The 18,117-nt window shown below is 38.2% G+C and overlaps 1 protein-coding gene across 1 annotated transcript in view; it reads right to left on the bottom strand.

The window, feature by feature from the left end:
• The window catches only part of SGIP1 (SH3GL interacting endocytic adaptor 1), a 211,065-nt gene that overhangs the window by 50,009 nt on the left and 142,939 nt on the right, over window positions 1-18,117 (bottom strand). Inside the window, exons 9-15 of the mRNA XM_054720911.1 lie at window positions 16,605-16,629; window positions 15,652-15,703; window positions 14,010-14,095; window positions 11,588-11,680; window positions 9,637-9,711; window positions 7,008-7,508; window positions 430-557 (exon numbers count right to left, since the gene is read on the bottom strand). Coding sequence (XP_054576886.1) covers window positions 430-557; window positions 7,008-7,508; window positions 9,637-9,711; window positions 11,588-11,680; window positions 14,010-14,095; window positions 15,652-15,703; window positions 16,605-16,629 — 960 coding nt within the window. The remainder of the gene's footprint in view (window positions 1-429; window positions 558-7,007; window positions 7,509-9,636; window positions 9,712-11,587; window positions 11,681-14,009; window positions 14,096-15,651; window positions 15,704-16,604; window positions 16,630-18,117) is intronic.

The raw sequence follows: 18,117 nt of genomic DNA, 5'->3' as shown, positions 1-18,117 counted from the left end.
TGCAGTCTAGAGACAGAAATCAGGACTTGCCCTCTCTTGGGGTCTTTGAAAAGCAAACAGATATAGTGAAAAGAAACACCTCCCTTTCTAAAGATTTAGCATAATTGAGCATGACTGTCTTGATTTGCATCAAACCGACTGTAGCAAAACTGATGGCCTAGCATTCCTTTTCCTTCCATTTTAGACCCTGCCTTGAAGATGGTAGAGTTTGAGGAGGGTTGAGATGTGTATAACCATACTGTAGAGACTGCCCTTCAGATGCCACCTATACTGTAGAGACTGCCCTTCAGATGCCACCTATCTGGGCCATTTGTACAAGTGACCTGAGGCTTGGACCCGAAGCGGAGATGGCCCGTGGGAAGGTTTTTCACTCCTGTTTGTCACTGTCACCATGAGTTTCTGAGCAAGCCAGGGCAGAAGGGAACATACCACATCTCCAACTCCAGGTTTTCCTGGAGGTAGCTTTGGCCGAGATGGAGGCCGGGGAGGAGGTGGAGGGGGGGTGGTGCTGCTGCAAGGAACCAAAGGAGTGGCTGGCCGAGCAGGGGACGATGCACCTGAAAAACAAGCTGGTGTTAAAAGGGGATGGAAACAGGTGGCCAAAGTGCTGTCATCACTTAATCTCTCCTTCCCCATTCCCACAGCGCAATGCCAGTCCCAGACACTTTTTTTTTTCACTTCAGCCATTACTATATTCAACACTGTAGCAGGTGGTATTTTTTTTAATACAGAAAAAAAAAATCACTCAGTTGAACTGTGGTTGATGGCAGAAGCTGAAGCTCATTGCCTTTTGTTGTCATGTGACACCCAGTGAAAGGTAAATCTTTTACTTAGTGACAGAAAATACATATTTTAAAACTCTTTTTGATCGGTGGAGGGTAGCTTTCATTTTGACCACATACCCACCAAAAATTCTTTTGCTTTTTGCGTATTCGGCATTTAGTTATGTCCTAGATGCAAATGAAAGTTAGAACTTGAAGGAAAATGAATTATTTTTCCACATTATTTAAACATGTATAAGAGAATTACCCTGTTTACTATGCTTCAAGATATGAGTGCTAACTTTAGAAATGTAAGCAAACACTTGTTGGTAAGCAAAGGAAAAACTGTAGGAAGGTACATTAGCTGTTGCATGAGCATTTTGCGTTTAGAAGCTTGACAGAAACACATTGAATTGAAAGGATTTTCTGTTTTGAAGGAGGCTGCTTAGGAATCTGGTCCACATAGTTTGTCCACGATGATTTTTAAAAGAGCCTCTTGGATTTACTTTTCTGGCTGTCAATGACAAACATGTGAAACACAGACGACACACAGAGGCGGGCATGCACACCAATCAGCACACCAGCAGGGTCTCAGATCAGGGGTCTGCCTCTCATCACACCTGTGTCTGGGATTCGTGGGTAAACTGCTTGGCTAAAACCCTTAAGAAAGTCAAACCAATATTCCAAATAGCTCGTGTTCAAAAACGTTGCAACTACTCCAGATGTCTTGTCACTTTGGTTAGTAGTACAAGTGTCAAACCATTTTAAGAAAATTCTAAGAAATCCTGCCCCAGGAAAATACCTCTCCCCCTCCCCACCTCCCTCCAATAAGCCACAAAACTGCTCCCTGGAGAATCCCAGACCAGCATCTCCCTCTCCAGATTTTCAGATTCTCAAAGAAGTTGAGCAACAAACTCATCATTTCAGCATCTGCTCTCATCTTAGGAGAGTCCCTGGGGGTCGACTTCGCTCCTCTTGTTTGAACAGCCTGAAATCTTGAGCATGTTGTGTTTCTCTGTGCTGTTTATTCTAAGTAGAATTTCACTAGTGGGAAATCCAAAAATAATTTCAACATCCCCATCCCTGCACCCACCTCCTCTCTATCACTACCACCTTTTTACTATATTCTTACTTTTTATTTTATTGGGCCAGAATCTCTGTTAGCCATGATCTTATTTTTATCTCCACAGTAAGCATTAGAGGAAGGTCTTGTTACTGTTTCAATGGAAAGTAAAGCTCAGAGATATTCAGTAACTTGCTGAAGCTCACACAGCTCAAATGATCTATTTAACTCCAAAACTCAAGCTCAAATGCAATGTCTTGTAGCTTTAGGTGAATTGTGGAGTTCAACATCTTGCATAAATTAGCCTGGTCCTATTTTTGCATGGGCAACTTGCACATACATCTCTCAATATGAATATTATTAGTCTTTTTGCTAATCTTCTCTTGAACAACAAAAAAAGGGGGGGGGTTATATTTTGACAAGTCTCACTATAAGGATTTCTTTCAAGTTAATAAATTTACACCCAGGATGGTTGCAGAAAACAGAAGTGACAGCAAAGAGATGGGAAATAAGCTTTTAAACAGCCAGCTTTGTCAGGAAGTCCCTTGGGGCTTTTGGGGAGTTCTATTTTGCTGGAAAACCATGTACAGGAATGGCTCAAAATGTCTATTCATGGGTCTACTTCCAAGAAATAATGTTCTGAATCAATCTCAGAAAAGGTCAGCTACTTGTCCTTTTCCTACATGTTCCAGAAGGGAAATTTTAAAGACTACTTTCAATAATGCTTGGGAAAGTGTAAGGGGATTATCATCAAGGCGTATAGAATACTGAAAAAACTGGATGAAAAGACAGATTATCCGAGTTGGCCCTGCCTGCCTCTTATCAACCAGGGAATCTTAACCTCTTTGAATCTCAGCTTCCTGTTTTAAAAAATGAGACATGCTTCTCCCTTATAAGGTAGTTGCAACAATCAAAATGGAAAATGCTTATGAAAGTGTTTGCTAAACTATAAAATGCTATAAAAATGGAAGGCAATAGATGATGATGACGGTAAAGATGTGTCTTTTGATAAAGACAGAACTAAAAGCAAGGAAAGAAGAGGCTATTAACTGTTTTTCTTTATGGACACTTTATTTAACTCCTTTTTCCTCACTGGATTGACTTAATTACTTTGTTATGAAGTTGGAGGACACTGAGGGAGTGTTTAAGAACCCAACCCTACTTGACAGAACCCTGAGGATCAGGAGAGGATATTCAGGGCCTGAGGGGGTATTTCACAACTAAACTAAGGCTTCCCATGCTTTTGTGAGATTACACTATTATTTAGTATTATAAGAGCTAGAGGTTATCATTTATACATGTCTATCATTCTCGGATCTTCAATTATACTTTCATTTCCCCTTCAAGCAGTGTTTATTCCCAAGAGCCATGCTGGAAAATAATGAGACAACATCTCCAGTTAAGGCTTAACTTAAAAAAAAAAATCACATGTATATTATCTGAGTTTTGTGAGTTCAAAAATGTTGGCAACCATTGACATATTCTCAACCCATATGCTGCTCTCAACCTAAAGTTCCATCATAGTTTCTCTGGTAACCCTTGAAAACAACACAATTATAACTTCAACTTTCATCTCTCTTTGTCTAAGTGGGTGGGTGGGTGAGGGTGGCAGTGGGAGCTCTGGCGGAGACGTGGTAAATGGAATCCAAGAGACCTGGGGTCAGATCCTGGCTCTGCTACTTATTAGCTTTGTGACTATGGCCAAGTTCCATCTTTGAGCTTCTGTTTCCTTTCTGTAAAATGAGGCGAATGCACCACAATGCTGTGGGAAGAATCAAGTGAAATAAAATATATGCATTTCAAAATATGTAAGAAACTAAACAGCCTTTTCCAATTGTGTTTCTTAGAACACAATTCCATCATGTATTTGAAGAAAGTATTAAATGTGTGTGGGAATGGTTACAAACTATGTTTCTTTTTCAGTGACCAGCACATTACAAGTCCTAAAACAGCCCTGTCCCATGGAGCTTTCTGCAGTGATGGAAAATGTTCTAGAATGAGTGCTGTCCAATTAGATGGACACTAGTCACATGTGCCCAGTCACATGAGCACTTGAATTGTGCCTACTGCATCAAAGAACTATTTTTCATTTTAATTAATTATAATTAAGATTAAAATAGCCACATGTGGCTAGTGGCTTTCATATGGAACATCGCTGCTCTAAAAAGACGTGTAATTAGGAAATATATTTGACTAATTGAAACCCAGGTACCCCAAACTCATTTGCTTATGGATGTGTATGTGCATGTATCTGTGTCTAAGATCTTTTAATATTGCTTTAGTATCCCAAGTTGGAGAACGTTGCACAGAAGAACATTCTATCTTTACTAACACCTCTCTTTCCCTGGCCTCCACATTTGCTGCAGGCCAATGAGACTCTTTCTCCTCCCCATCCCCTGGCACACAACCACACAGAAGAGAGAGCCTTTGCCAAGAATCAGAGTTTGCATTCCAGTAAAGCCATGTTCAGGCCAAGCTAGGTATTTTTAACTTTTGCCACAAGGAAATTAAACGTCTTGAAGTAAATCCTTAACTTACAACTGTTTTTCAACAGCAGGTAACTCTTTTGATTGACAAAGCTGCCTTGTGAGAATTGTCTAAAATTGGTGGGTGACAGTTACCTTGCTTTGAATGAGATTTTTTAAAGTGGAGCATAATGGTATTCAATGAAACAAAGCAAGACCTAAGTGTTATAAAGAGCAGGGAGTTAAAAGCATCGCTACTTTTTAAAACATGAGGCCATATCCTATTGTAATCCTAAATTCACATTTCTGCCAGTCTGTGTATATCCCATCAATAAAACCTTAAGCAGCAAATAAACTGGGACTTAATTAAAGAGATAATGGTGCAAAGTTTCATTTATTCATGAGCTTCACTGGCCCAGTTCAATCTGCCACTTAGAAATTCAATCCTTTATACCAGCAAAGTATAGGTTTTTTTTTCCAGCTCAATTATTAAGAATCAATAGATTTTACTGGCAGCATTTTCAAGTAATTAAAATAAGGGTATGGAAGCTAAACATTAAAACAACAACAAAACTCCCAAAGGTTCCAGAAAGAAAGACAAAGCTCCCCTCTCCCCTGATTACACCAGTGGTCAATTCAATTACACAGACATCCTCCAGAGCCTGTGGAAGGTAGTGGAGGAAACAGATGAAAAACAAAGCTTCCCTGTCCGCTCCTCCCCCCCAAGAGCTTAGTGGCCTGATACTGGAGAGAGGGCATTATTTCTTGAAAAGCCCTTTCAGAAGACTGAGAGCCTGGCCCAGGAAAGAGAGCCCCATAAAGACAACAGAAATGTGCCCCTCTTCCGCGACAGAAGACCAACTTCTCTGGGTTTTGGTCTAAACTGAAGGCTTTATCTAGGGACCCTTTATCTTTACAGGGAAGTTGGGAGCTTATATCCCAGAAAAAGACCTAAAAAAAGCAACAGAGGATGAAGGTGGGTGCTCTAACCTTCTAGAATTATAGAGATGAGCACTGAGGGGTATGTTTTGAGAGAATACCGGTGATCTTATTGATACAGTGCAGGTGGGTGTCAGTTATCAAGTAAGTTTGGGATACTTTGTAACTAAACCTTAGAAGAGTGTCTGTAGACAACAGTGGTTACAAATACTAGTTATGGTTTAGACAGACCTGAGTATGAATCCCAAGACTATCATCTCTAGCTGAGGAAATATGGGAAAATTACTGGATACCTCTGAGCCTCAGTTTTCCCATCTGTAAAGTAGGGGAAATAAGAGTACCTACCACATGAGGTTGTTGTGAGTATAAAATAATATGCACTTAGCATGGTGCCAGGACAAGAAATTATAGCTGTTGCTATTACTGGCAAAATAAAGGCTCTCAAAGGTCCTATGGTAAAAAAAAAAAAAATTAACAAAATCTGAATTTGTTTTGACACATGCTTTTCAGACTTATCTGAGTATTGAATAGTTTTCATTTTTTATACTTACAGAGGAACTTGCACACACAGAGCAAGCACTGAAAGGTACTCCAATGGAAGAGGCAGCAATGAGGACTACTAGAATAGAGACAAATGTCTTAACTAACTTAAACTTGGTGTCCTCTTTCAAAGCAAAGGAAAAGAAAATAGCACATGGCACCCCAGGAAGGTGCCTAAACCAAACCCACAGGCGTGGGAGAGTCTTGCCAGGCAAAGGTGTGCACCAGTGGGATAAACAGCATGGAAGAAGATGCTTAAGAAAAATCTTGGTCTTTCTTTGGTATGCATGGCAGGTTTTCCCATCTTTTCATAGTGATAGATCACAAAATGAAGCTTCAAATAAGAAAAAAACAAAAACTCAGACTCAGTGTCAACATTTGCATATGTTATTCTAAAACTTATGTTTCTGATGGCCTTTCCCATCACCTGTCACCACACTTAGAGTTGACAGGATAGGCTGATGAGCACGTCAAAACGAAACCAGAGACCAATTTGTCTTTAGTGGCAGCTTGATTAGGTTGGGGATGTAGTGAGGTATCTTCTTTTTGCTGTCCCCTAAAAGCTCATTTTCTAACTTTGTTTTTCTGAAATAAATTAGAGGGGCTAACATAGTTCTCCTCTCACACAAAAAGAAAGAAAGAGAAAAGAGAAAAAGAGAGAGAGAGAAAAAAAAAACAAAAAACCACCCCACATTGGCTTACAAAAACTAGGGCTCTTGGGAAAAAGAAATTAATTAACTTGATCTGGGGAATCCTTTTACAATATATATGTATATCGAATCATCACATTGTGTACTTTAAATAGCTTACAATTTTATTTGTCAATTATACCTCAATAAAGCTGAAAACAAAACAAACTAAAAACAAAACAAAATAAAACTAGGGTTGTTGTGGAGACATCTGACGGGGAAATCAGACATTTTACATAAAACTTACCGGCTATGAAATCTGTCTTTCTAGAACTTTCCTGAATTCCAAACAATGACATCATAGCTTTGCTTAAAAACATACACTCCCTAACTGCAGGGTGGGAGGCTGGGCAGAACACATCCACAGACTTGCACTATGACTGCGAGCATTCAATGGACTAGGACATGCCATGGGGCCACAGGGCACCCGAACCAGAGGAGGGATGATGGAAGCTCTATAGGCAACTGCCAGGAAGGAGGGTGTTGCTCAGACTGCAGCAGCCATGGCCATTCCCAGTCACATGAAGCACACTCAAACAGTAAGACGTACCACTGGTGGTCCCCGTACCACTGCCCGAGCCAGGTCCGGGGGATGAAACCACAGTTCTGTAGGTGGGTGGTGGTGGGGGAGGCGGAGTTGCTCTCTGTCCCAACCCAAAATCTTTAGGAGATGAGATTGTTTCTAAGTAATCATCTTTAATGAAGCTCTGCTCAGCGACTTTCTTCTGGACTTCTTCTAAATTGAGCGGCGATGGTACATTTCGCAGAGGAGCAGGGGGCCCAGGAGGGCCTGGGGGGCCTGGAGGACTTGGGGAGCCCAGAACTGGGGAGTCATCTGGGTTATCTGATGCAGCTGGTGGGGATACCACCTTTTCCCTTGAAGTCAACTCTGGAGTAACATGTTCCGGGGATGTATCAGAAAAATGGACCCACTTTTCTTCAGCATTAACAGCAACAGACTTGGGGGACAACACTGGGCCAAAAATGCTGTCCAGGTCATTGATTGATGGTAGTTTTTCAATTTTGACCTCTGTGGCTGACTGGTCATTTCCTGTGGTTAAAGTAGTTGATTTTAAATTTTAATTGAGTTTAATATTATTTGTAAGGAGGGTGGGGTGGGAGGGGTGAGGCCAAGCTTGGTAAGTAGGTGGCCTTCCTAGGTGCTTCCCTGGGCATATTTCATGATGTAAAAGTATCTTGATCGGAGCTGAAGGGGAGGGAAGGGCTCCCTGCCTCCAAAATGTGAGCATCATCTTTCTTTGTGATTATCTACCCTTCCGCAGGGTGACCCCCGTTAGCTACTTTTACCATCATCGAAAGTGCTGAGAATGCTGTGCTCTCAAGGGCTGCTCCCAAGAGTGCAGAGCGTGATCATTCTGAGGAGGCAGTGCTAGAGTCACCGAAAACACGGGTTCGGGGACTACAAAGCCCAAAGGGCTGTCCCTTGTGAAAATCTGGCCCACTGGAATACGTGTACTACAGTAAAAAAAGGCAGCTGTAAAATCACCCTCACGTTTGATGATCTACTCTAGCATATTAAATAAAAATGTTTGGTGAAACTAATTGTAATATCTGTTAGTTTAAAAAAATAGCACATAATTAGCTGTATATCTTCCACTTTAAATATACCAGAAACACAGTACAAAGATTATTTAAAGGGATAGCTCCACATGTATATTATACACATATATAACCCACACACAACACACACATAGGTTATTGAAAAGACATTCACTGCTTATTAGAATTGTTACATACATATATACCTGTTTCACAGGGAAGAAAATTATAAAAACATCTATATAATTTCTTTTTTCATCAAATCTAATTGGTTAACATCAAAGGCATGACTGTGATATAAATATATATATATCTAGCTGAAGTCCCGAGACAGAAAATTATGTTTTGATAAATATTAATATCAGCTATTCTTTTTTATTCTTTATAAGTCATATGAGAAAAAAATTCAAAACTACCTTCTAGACCTTGGCAGGAAAGATTTGATAACAATTGTAGTGTGAGGAAGTGTACTTTTTAAAAACTGAGGCTGTTCAAATTAAAAATTGTTACCTAAATAATTGCAAGGCATGAGCAGAAGCAACCAGCTTAATGCTTCCATATTTCACATTTGAAAGGAGTTCACATTCAAGGTTCCAAGGCTATAGAGAAATGAGGCAGCAGTTTGCATAGCCCACAATACTTATAATTTCAGGTAAATGTATTTATATGTAACATATTTATAGAGATACAAGGGGCCAAAATGCTTTGAACTTGCAAACGCCTTTCCTGATGACACTCTGGATGACTTCCTGTTGGGTTTGAGTCAATATAAATTTCATAAATGACTGTGTTTTACATTTGCTCTTGTTGACAAATATCCCACTCTGTAGCTATCAAACTCACCAGGCTGCATAAATAGCAAAGGATGATGCATGGAGCTGCAATAGCATTCCAAAGGTGATAAAGAACACATTCTGAAGGCTCAGACACATAAAATAACCATTACTGCTTTTGTCTTGCTAGCCCAATAAGACTAGGTAGATTATAAATTGAATATGTAGCATTGATTTTAATAGAAGAACAAGATGTGCCTTAGAAATTATCTGTTTAATGGCATGCAGCACTTGCTTATTATATGTCATCATCTTTGCACATCTTTTTGCCATGGGAAGATAGGTACTTTTATGATTACTAAGAAAAAAATTCCCCACCGCCCGACCTTACCAGTATGCTGCACATCCTGGGAACTATTTCATGTCTTTATAGACTAAACAGTTTTAATTCTGGCAAAAATGTTGTCCGTTCTTGGAAAATTAACAGTTGTGTCTTGAGACTATTAATTTGCATATCATGAAAATGAGATCCAACGAAGTGACATGTCAATTAAACAAGGACTTTCGACATTGAGATTTTTTTCTTTCATTTTACAAGTAAATGCGACCCTCATTCAGCAATAATATACAGAGGAAAAATTAGTTGAGAAAGTGAATATTTTTGTGAAACTTGAGAGTGATTCTTTAAAATAAGCCTTCGTGATAGAGTGTAATAGACGTAAAACTAAACGCAAACATTTTCATGGTTAGTCTAGTCTACAGCTTGCAACATATGATAGGTACGTCAAGGCCCGGGATACTGTTCTGATTGCCACATCATCCTGGAACAGAAAGACTAAAGCTTACCTGGTCCAACTGTGAGCGGGGAGCCAGTTCGGGGTGGGGTGGCTGGTACATTTTTTGGAGGCAGTGGAGGAGGTGCTGCAAAGAGATGAGAAGCCAAGCATTATTGATTACTTTCTCCCTGAGTTACACAATATTCTGTAGTGAAGCAGGATTTAAGCTTTCATTTGTATTCTTGCTCTCAGAAATGGAATAGCCATTAATGGTCTAAATATTTTTTTTTTAAATTCAAAGCTAAGGGACTGATGCAGGACCCATTCAGATTCTTCCACTTTATGATAATAAAAATTTGCCAAAGAATGTCAGATAGTAACCATAATAATATTATCATTTTAATAATTCATTACTATATGACAAAAATCCTGTACTCGGAACTAGGTACATAGGATTGAATAAAAGGAGCCTCTGCCCTCAAGGACTTCCTGACTTAATCATTAGGTATCATATTAACACAGTTACAATCCAGGGTGTGACTAAGGAAAAGAGAACAGCTTGGGTGGGGACTCAGGTGAGAAGTTCTTAACATAGTCAGGATACTATATCCAGTCTTTGGAAATACTAGATCACGTGGCTTTATATGGATTGAGTCTAGAAAGATTTCTCTAAGTTATATGTCTTAAATTTTAGTATATTTCCAAAAGTCTGAAGCAAAATGATTTGAATCAAAGAAGAATGAACACTTTACCTTGGTAAAACTTACAGCAAAAAATACCTCTGAAGATAAAAAAAGGTATTGTGTTATGGCTCCAATCCTTCTGAACTAGACTTGTCATTTTGTAGGCAAAATTAGGAATTACTGCTTCAACAGTACTTTTGTTTTTATCCTTTCTTTAAATGAATGTTTTCTTGTCACTGGCCATATTTGTTATATCCAAAAAGTTCATTCCACTGAGGTTCTAATCCTTTGAAAATACATCTTTGAAAGTTCAAGATTAAAAAGTATTGATTTTTTTCTGTTTTATAAAGGAAATATTCTCAGAAAGAATGGATCACATGGTTTTACAGCAACATTTCCAACAAACAGCCTCTTGGGCTGTTGATTAGGAATCCCTTGGTTAATTCCTATGATTATTTTTAGTCATCAAAAAGCAGAGCCCTGGGGATGCTGACTGGAAAAAGTATTAATTGGTCTCTATGCGAACCTCACAGAGTAAAAATACCCTCTGCATCCCCCCACCATTCCCAAACACCTTTCTCTAAGATCCAATCTTCCTCCCATAGGATTTTTAAGGAGTGCTTTCCCCATGCACATCTGCTATGATACGTCTACTGAAACGAGAACTCAATAAATCCATCCGACAGGTGGCTTGACCTAATGAGCAATCCATTCAGCCCCAAAAGCACAACCCATTGCAGGCGAAGGGCTCTAAAGATCTTCAGGATCTGGAGTGGGGAGGGGCATACCAGAATAAGGTGGGCTGATGGCCCTGATTTGAGATAAATTTGCCCAGATCTCCTGTCTCGGCTTCTCTCTACCATATAGCATCATTTCTCTTGCTCTCCAATTATCATTCTCTCCTCTCAATGTGGTCTTTCTATTCTATGCAGCCTCAGTTGTTCTGTAGGACTAACAGAAACCACACCTGACCTGGTGCTGTGTGGTACCTCTGTGTTATGTGATAGCCCATGCCTGGAGCATGGTAGGTTCTTTGGCTCACTTGCTTTTCACTCTTACATAAGCACACTGAATGCATGACTAAATGAATGAATGAATAAGTGAGTCTATGGAATATCAGAAGGGACTATGATCCAAAGTTACTGATTTTACTTTATTTATGTTATTCCTGCCTTGGCCCCTTTAACTCTAAAGCCTGTTAGAACAACATCTCTTCTGAATACTATACAGTCCAAATGTTGCTTACGTAGACTTTCTAAAAGTTGCCTAATTTCACTATGCAGACAGACAGTAAAATGAGTCACTTATTTTTCCAGACAGAGCAGGCACATAACTTACTTCCAGTGGGAAAAGGCCTTGTTAACTTTGGCGACTCCATGCTTGGAATAACTGGTTGGCCTGAACCCCATATCTCAGGCTGATCTAAAAGAACTGGAAACATAAAAAAAAAAAAATTTCCAGGGTGAGTTTACAAAAGAAATACCCCTATATTTTAGAACTTAACATTTCAATTTAAAGTTGAACTTCACAAAATTACTTCCCTCCTCCCTGAGAATTAGCAAATTAATCTAGGAACATGCTGCTCCTCATCCTTTTCAAGCAGAAAATGGAAATAGGAGTGGGGTGTGTGTTTTTGTATGTGTACAGGAGAGTGTCTGTGTGTTTATATACAGCTAAATAAAAACTGCATTTTCTTTCTGGTTGATCACTCGAGGACAATCTGAATACACTAGCTCAGTTTCTGGTACCTATTTGAAAATCCAGCCATTTATCCCACGGATAGTTGCTTTAAGTTGGTTTAAAGTTTGCTAGGAATATGTTTCAAAAATTAAAATGCCTGGGTTATATACAGTGGCTTGTATCTTTAAAGGATCTTATAGGGTCTTTAAATAAACCTTTCACAGCATCATAGAAAGAAATTAAATGATCAAAAAATGTTTGGTAAATACTTAAGAGAACCAGAAAAATAAACAAGTGCTTAGACACCTAAAGTAAATCAGAGCAATTAGGTACTGAATCTAAGGACAATGTATTTAAGATTTCTTCTACTTGTTTTGTCTTCTCCTTTTGATTTTTTTATTGCTATGGTAACAATGTAAATAACCAGCTCTTTCCAGCACCTATCATGTACCAGGGGCAATATAAGTACTGGTTGTAATTCATTATGTTGTGAAACACAAGCTGGAAAGTTAGCTGAATATGGATTTGAATGAAGCCTCCATACTTATTGTAGACCTTGAGCAAGTCATTTAACCTCCGAGCTTCCCTTCCTTTAGTGTAGACATAAAAGCAATCTCAGAGATTTACTAAATGGATTGAAGGATATAAATAAAATGTATACAAAATGTATATAAATCACCACAAAGCCCAGAGCTATTACTATATATATTTAATTCTCAAAATACCACCATGTGAAAAAAAATACCACCATGTGGTTGGTATTAGTACCATTTTCAGCAGAGGAAACCAAAGATTAGAGTGATTAAATAACTTGCCCAAGAACATACATGGTGAACACAGATGAGCAAAGATCTGATCCCAGGCATGCAAGCCTGACTCCAAAATACATATACTTTCCCAGGCTTTTAAAACTAGTGATAGAAAAATCAATTTAAAAAAAAAAGTGAGAGTGTGTAGATATGACAGGTAAGTGTGGGTATTGGAAGAGCAAATGTGCTTGGTGTAAATGTTGGAACTTCACAGAATTTCTGGGGCCGAAACCACCTAAAGAGCAATCAAGCCAGGCTCACTGACAAGTCCAGAGGTCTATCTCCTCTCCATCATAAACCTCATAAATGGTTTTAGCTCTGTTTTGTTCTAACATAAAAGTAAACATTCTTTAAGGATGTAAAGCAGCATTTTCTTTGTATGGATTCAATGTCGAATACCACCTTGGATTTTAAGAACTGTTTTCTATTTTGTATATCAGGTTTCCATATAATTATGAAATTCCTTTAATAGGTAGATTCAAATGACACAAATTCAATCCCACCTTCAGTCACTACGTGATTATGTCCTTAAGAACAGATGATCACAGATAAGTTAATAAGAGACCTAAGTTGTAGACAAATCACTGAAGGAATATATAGGGATGCTTCTTATACATTTTCCTAACCAAATCATTGAGAAATGGTCAGATGTGGCTAACTGCAAGCTGTCTTCCAGCATTCTCTCCATTTCTTCATAGTTAAAGAGTTTTAGTTGGCCCTGTGGCACTAAAGGATCTATCGTGGGCTCTGGTTGGAAGTGATGTATGTCTCTTCCGATTTTGCTCTTACAAGAATTGGCAGTGAGGTCCTTTGGCCCTTCCCGACCTTACTCCCCCTTCTTCTTACTGGGAGATGATGGGAGCTGAAGCAGCCCCCTCAGACCCAGAGACTATGAATAGCAGAGCCAACCTACAGTACTATGTTGTTTACTTTGAGACTGTTAACATGAAAGGGAAATAAAATTCTATCTTGTTTAAGTCACTATATTTTGGCACCTCTTTGTTACAGTAGCTTAGCCTACCTATTATGGTTTTAAGTCTTGTCCTTAACACTTAAATTTAATTTCCCTCACTAATGGATCCTAGAAAAATAATATTTTTTAATATATGTGCCATAGTGTTCTTAAATTATTTTTATAAGAGAATTTTATATTACCAAACACAGCTACTGGAGATCTGATGATACAATAAAAATATGCTTCACAACACATATATTTACTTTAAGTTAATGAAAAGAAAAAAAAAATCTACAGATATATACATTTTTCCTACCTTCTGTCTTCTGTTCATCAAAAGCTGATTCTAATGGTGGGCCAAAGAGGGGAGCTAAGGCCATAGTGTCATCTGGAGGTTTTTTGCTAAATCACACGCATTAAAGCAAAACATAAAGGGAATATTAATGGTGAAAAACACATACATGTTTTCACATATTTTTCACAGTAAGGCAGATATATGTGTGTACTTGTGTCTGTATGTATGCATGTAAGTTTCCATAGGTCTAGAAAGTCTATGTAAGGATGTCAAATGTATTATGGACAAGAGAGTTGGTAGGAGATGAGATCCCTCAATGGGAGACCAAGGTGCCCTTTCAGTAACTTGAAGGAGAGAACCTCTACCTAGAAGAGATAAGTTTATTGTAAAGTACCTTACTTTCTCTTAAGATCCCCAAAACCACCCCAGCTGGTTTGGCTCAGTGGATAGAGTCTCGGCCTGCAGACTGAAGGGTCCCGGATTCGATTCCAGTCAAGGGCACATGCCCGGGTTGCAGGCTTAATCCCCAGTATGGGGTGTGCAGGAGGCAGCCAATCAATGATTCTTTCTCATCATTGATGTTTCCTATCTCTCTCCCCCTCTCCTTTCCTCTCTGAAATAAAAAAATATATATTAAAAAACAAAACAATAAAATGTTCCCAAAACACACAGCTCTAAATGTAGAATATAGGATTCCTCTAATTTAAAAAAGAACAAAAAATCTCCACCCACTGATATTTGTCTTCACCACATTTCTGTGTTATAGTTAATGCAGTTTATAATTAGTGAGAATTAGGCCAGGGGGGCTAAGTGATAAGCCACTCAGGAAGTTTGTGTTAAAAGAAACTGGGTCTACCAGCTTCTAATTGCATCCATCCCTGCCTCCTACCCAGTAGACTAGTTATGACCTCTTAATACCTTAAGATAGCACATCTCGGAAAGAGAAAAAGAGTATTGAGAAATCAGGGAGGAAAAGAGGGTAATAAGTTAAACTCTTATCCTTTTCCCAATGATTATTTAAACTCATTATTAATGAAAGGTTGCATAATCTTCACCATTTCTTCCCCAGATGAATCCTAATGAGTTCTCTGTGTGGGTGATGGGAGGTAAGAGGTGAAGGGGAGAAGGGAGGGGTTGGAGAAGGAGAGAAAACAAAAAAGATTCATCTTTTAAATAGGAGTCTTTTTGGAAAACAATGTCCATTTGTATAATACTTGCTTAATCCAATAAATACACAGTATAAAATACAATGTTTTGCCCCAAACAAAAACAAAACAGAAGATTCCTTTGGTGTGTGGCAGGTAGAATATATCATGAAATTGTATCCAACTAAACAGGCTACTCTTCGTAGGAAAATATAAACATATTTTCAGCTTGGCATCCAGACCCCAAAGGACCTCTTCATACAGATTTTCAACCTTACCATTAGTGAGGGGACTGCACATTCTGATAGTTACTGTAGGTGACTACAGAGTACTTTCCTAAAGGTGTCTCTCAGGCTGCACTTATGAGAAACGATAACATATATGAATCACACTATGAACTTACACACATGGGCAGGTCCTTTTGTAAGAGGAGCTGAGTTTAGTCCAAATGAGATAGGCTAAATTGTTAACAGTGGTGATGCCTTGCATGAAGCACTACCAGGATCTTTCACACTTACCTTATGAGTTCTGGTGTCGGTGTGGAACGCCTGGGTCTGGCCACTTCTTCACCTGATACATAGGACAAAGGAATTTTTAGGCGTATTTTTCTTGCCATTCCTTACTTATCTGTTTTATGAGCTATGTTTGGAAACACTTAGAGAGTTAAGTCCCATCAATAAGAAACTCAACATGAAAGCTTTGCAAAACAAACCCAGAAAACAAACCTTCTCCCCTGTCAATGCAACAGTCTTATATTAGGCATATGTAGCAGCATTTTCTCTGGCATTTGTAAAAACCTAATTAACCAAGGAATTACCATGATAAGCCATCAAATAGAAGATTTGTATACTGCAGAGCTAGTGGAGTAGCATAACATTCTTTGAATGTCTGATGCCTTGATCAGGTCTGCTTCCCAATTACTATAAGAGAACACTAAGCCAGGCCGTGTGTACATAGGACATGAATCCAGCATTCTCTGCCTGTTCTTTTCTTGAAATACCAAGAAAATGTTATGCCTTGAACCAGGAACCATGAATTTAGAATTCCCTAGAATGTGTTGTATGCAGCAAAGGAAGATCATGCCCTATGTATAATTTTTATACCAAATAACACAAGAATGGGTAAGTTGTATTTATCTTCAGTTCCTTCTGCCCCCTCTTCCCACCCCCATCACCAAGTACACACTTGATGAATTTCATTTCTAAAGTCAAATGACACAAGAGTTGAAAAATACAGGAAGAAAATAAGCAAAGTTTTCCCCAAAACATATTCACTTTCAGAATTTAAACATTAATAATCAGAACTCACTAAGCCCCTTTATCCTTATATTTCTTTGCTGTAAAAGGTATTTGTAAGTCTTAAAAATCAAGCCCAAAAGTATATAAGTCAAATGTATATATGCTTCAAGATCCAAGGAACTTATTCCTTCTTTTAAATTGAACTCTATTTTTGGTAGCTAAGATATACTTACTGGATAAGTTCCTTTTAATTGCACCCTAGAATTAGAAATAGACACTATAAGGTTTAAGACCACATATATGTTATATACAATATGTATATTTCTGTTATTGCAATTAAACTGAACTCAAAGAAATCGATGGGGGAAAATTTTCTCAGAATCACATTCAAGTTGGAAATTGTAGACACATTCATATAAATCAGTTTTCATTTTACTTAGGATTATAGAGAGAAAGGAAGGGTAAATTATAAGTCTCCCAAACCAGAAAAATCCCTTACCTGGGTAGATCTGGTAAATATTAAAGAAAATATAAAGTAAAAATTAAAGTAAATATTAAACAGTATTAAAAAACGACCCTGAAGTCTAGTAGACAAGAAAGTAAGTCCAAGTTTAAGTTACATTTGATGTTTGAAAATCATAGACTATATTAGGAGTACTGTCTGCTCTTATCATATGGGGGCCATAAACTAGTAGAAACAGTTATTAGTTTACTAATGCAGTTTTTAATGGATATAAGTGGCAAATGCTATAGAGAAGGAAACCTTCAAAGCATTGCCACTGAATGGGCTGTTTTACACAGGGAGCCAGGGAATTCCATCCTCCCCACCCCACCCCAATTTCTTCCACTTGCCTGCTACCATTGGGGGTCATTCCTTTAGTTCAAGGCATGGGATACTACTGAAATACAAACAGGCCCGACAGGAATACTAGTAATAGGCCCTAGCAGGAACTTACTTTTGATAACAGAAGGACTGATTAGATACAAAGATTTGATTCAAAACCACTAGGAAAGGTTCTTAGCATGAAGTGCTTCCAGAAAAACAGACCACTGAAAGGGTGGCACTGTAGGTGGGGCGTGGCTTGGCAGGGCTGCCTGAGGGGAATGATGGGGCAGACAGAGCTGCATAAGAAAAGTGAAAGTATAGGAAAGTATTTCAAAGGGTATGACCATTAATTTGGTGGGTGGTCAACAAACAGTTTTTCCACTTCCCTACATTGGTGAAGTCTCAACCTAGTGGTAATATATATTTTTCTGGTCTCAAATGATAACATCAATAACTCAGGATGAGACATAGCACTATACAAAGCTTCTTCCCCTATTTTGTAAAGATTTTTCAGAATTGGAGTTTGTCTCATTTTCAACTCATTTATTATAGAACAGCGGTTTCCATCTGAACAGGATCCACTAGATGTTTTATAGTGGGTGGCCCAATCTCTCAAATTAGTTTCTGTCTTGTCCTGACTAATAACACAATCTGTGTGTGTGCCATATAGAGAATTATTATTTTGATAGTAATAACTTTAAAAATAAATATTTTATATGTTTAAAAATATTAATTTGTTTAAATAAATCTAATTATATACAATTACTTATTTTAATAAATGAATATATTTTATTAAATTAACACATTTATTTAAATTTATAAATAAACATTTAAATACATGTGGGAATTTAAATCAGCTATAGTTTGGATACAAGTTGGCTTTTGAAAAATAAGACTGTATAGACAAAAATAACAAGAGA

Source organism: Eptesicus fuscus, chromosome 9 (assembly GCF_027574615.1).
Source record: "Eptesicus fuscus isolate TK198812 chromosome 9, DD_ASM_mEF_20220401, whole genome shotgun sequence".
NCBI lineage: Eukaryota > Metazoa > Chordata > Mammalia > Chiroptera > Vespertilionidae > Eptesicus > Eptesicus fuscus.
The sequence above is the reverse complement of the archived record's forward strand: the minus strand, read 5'-3'. Positions and strand labels throughout refer to the sequence as shown.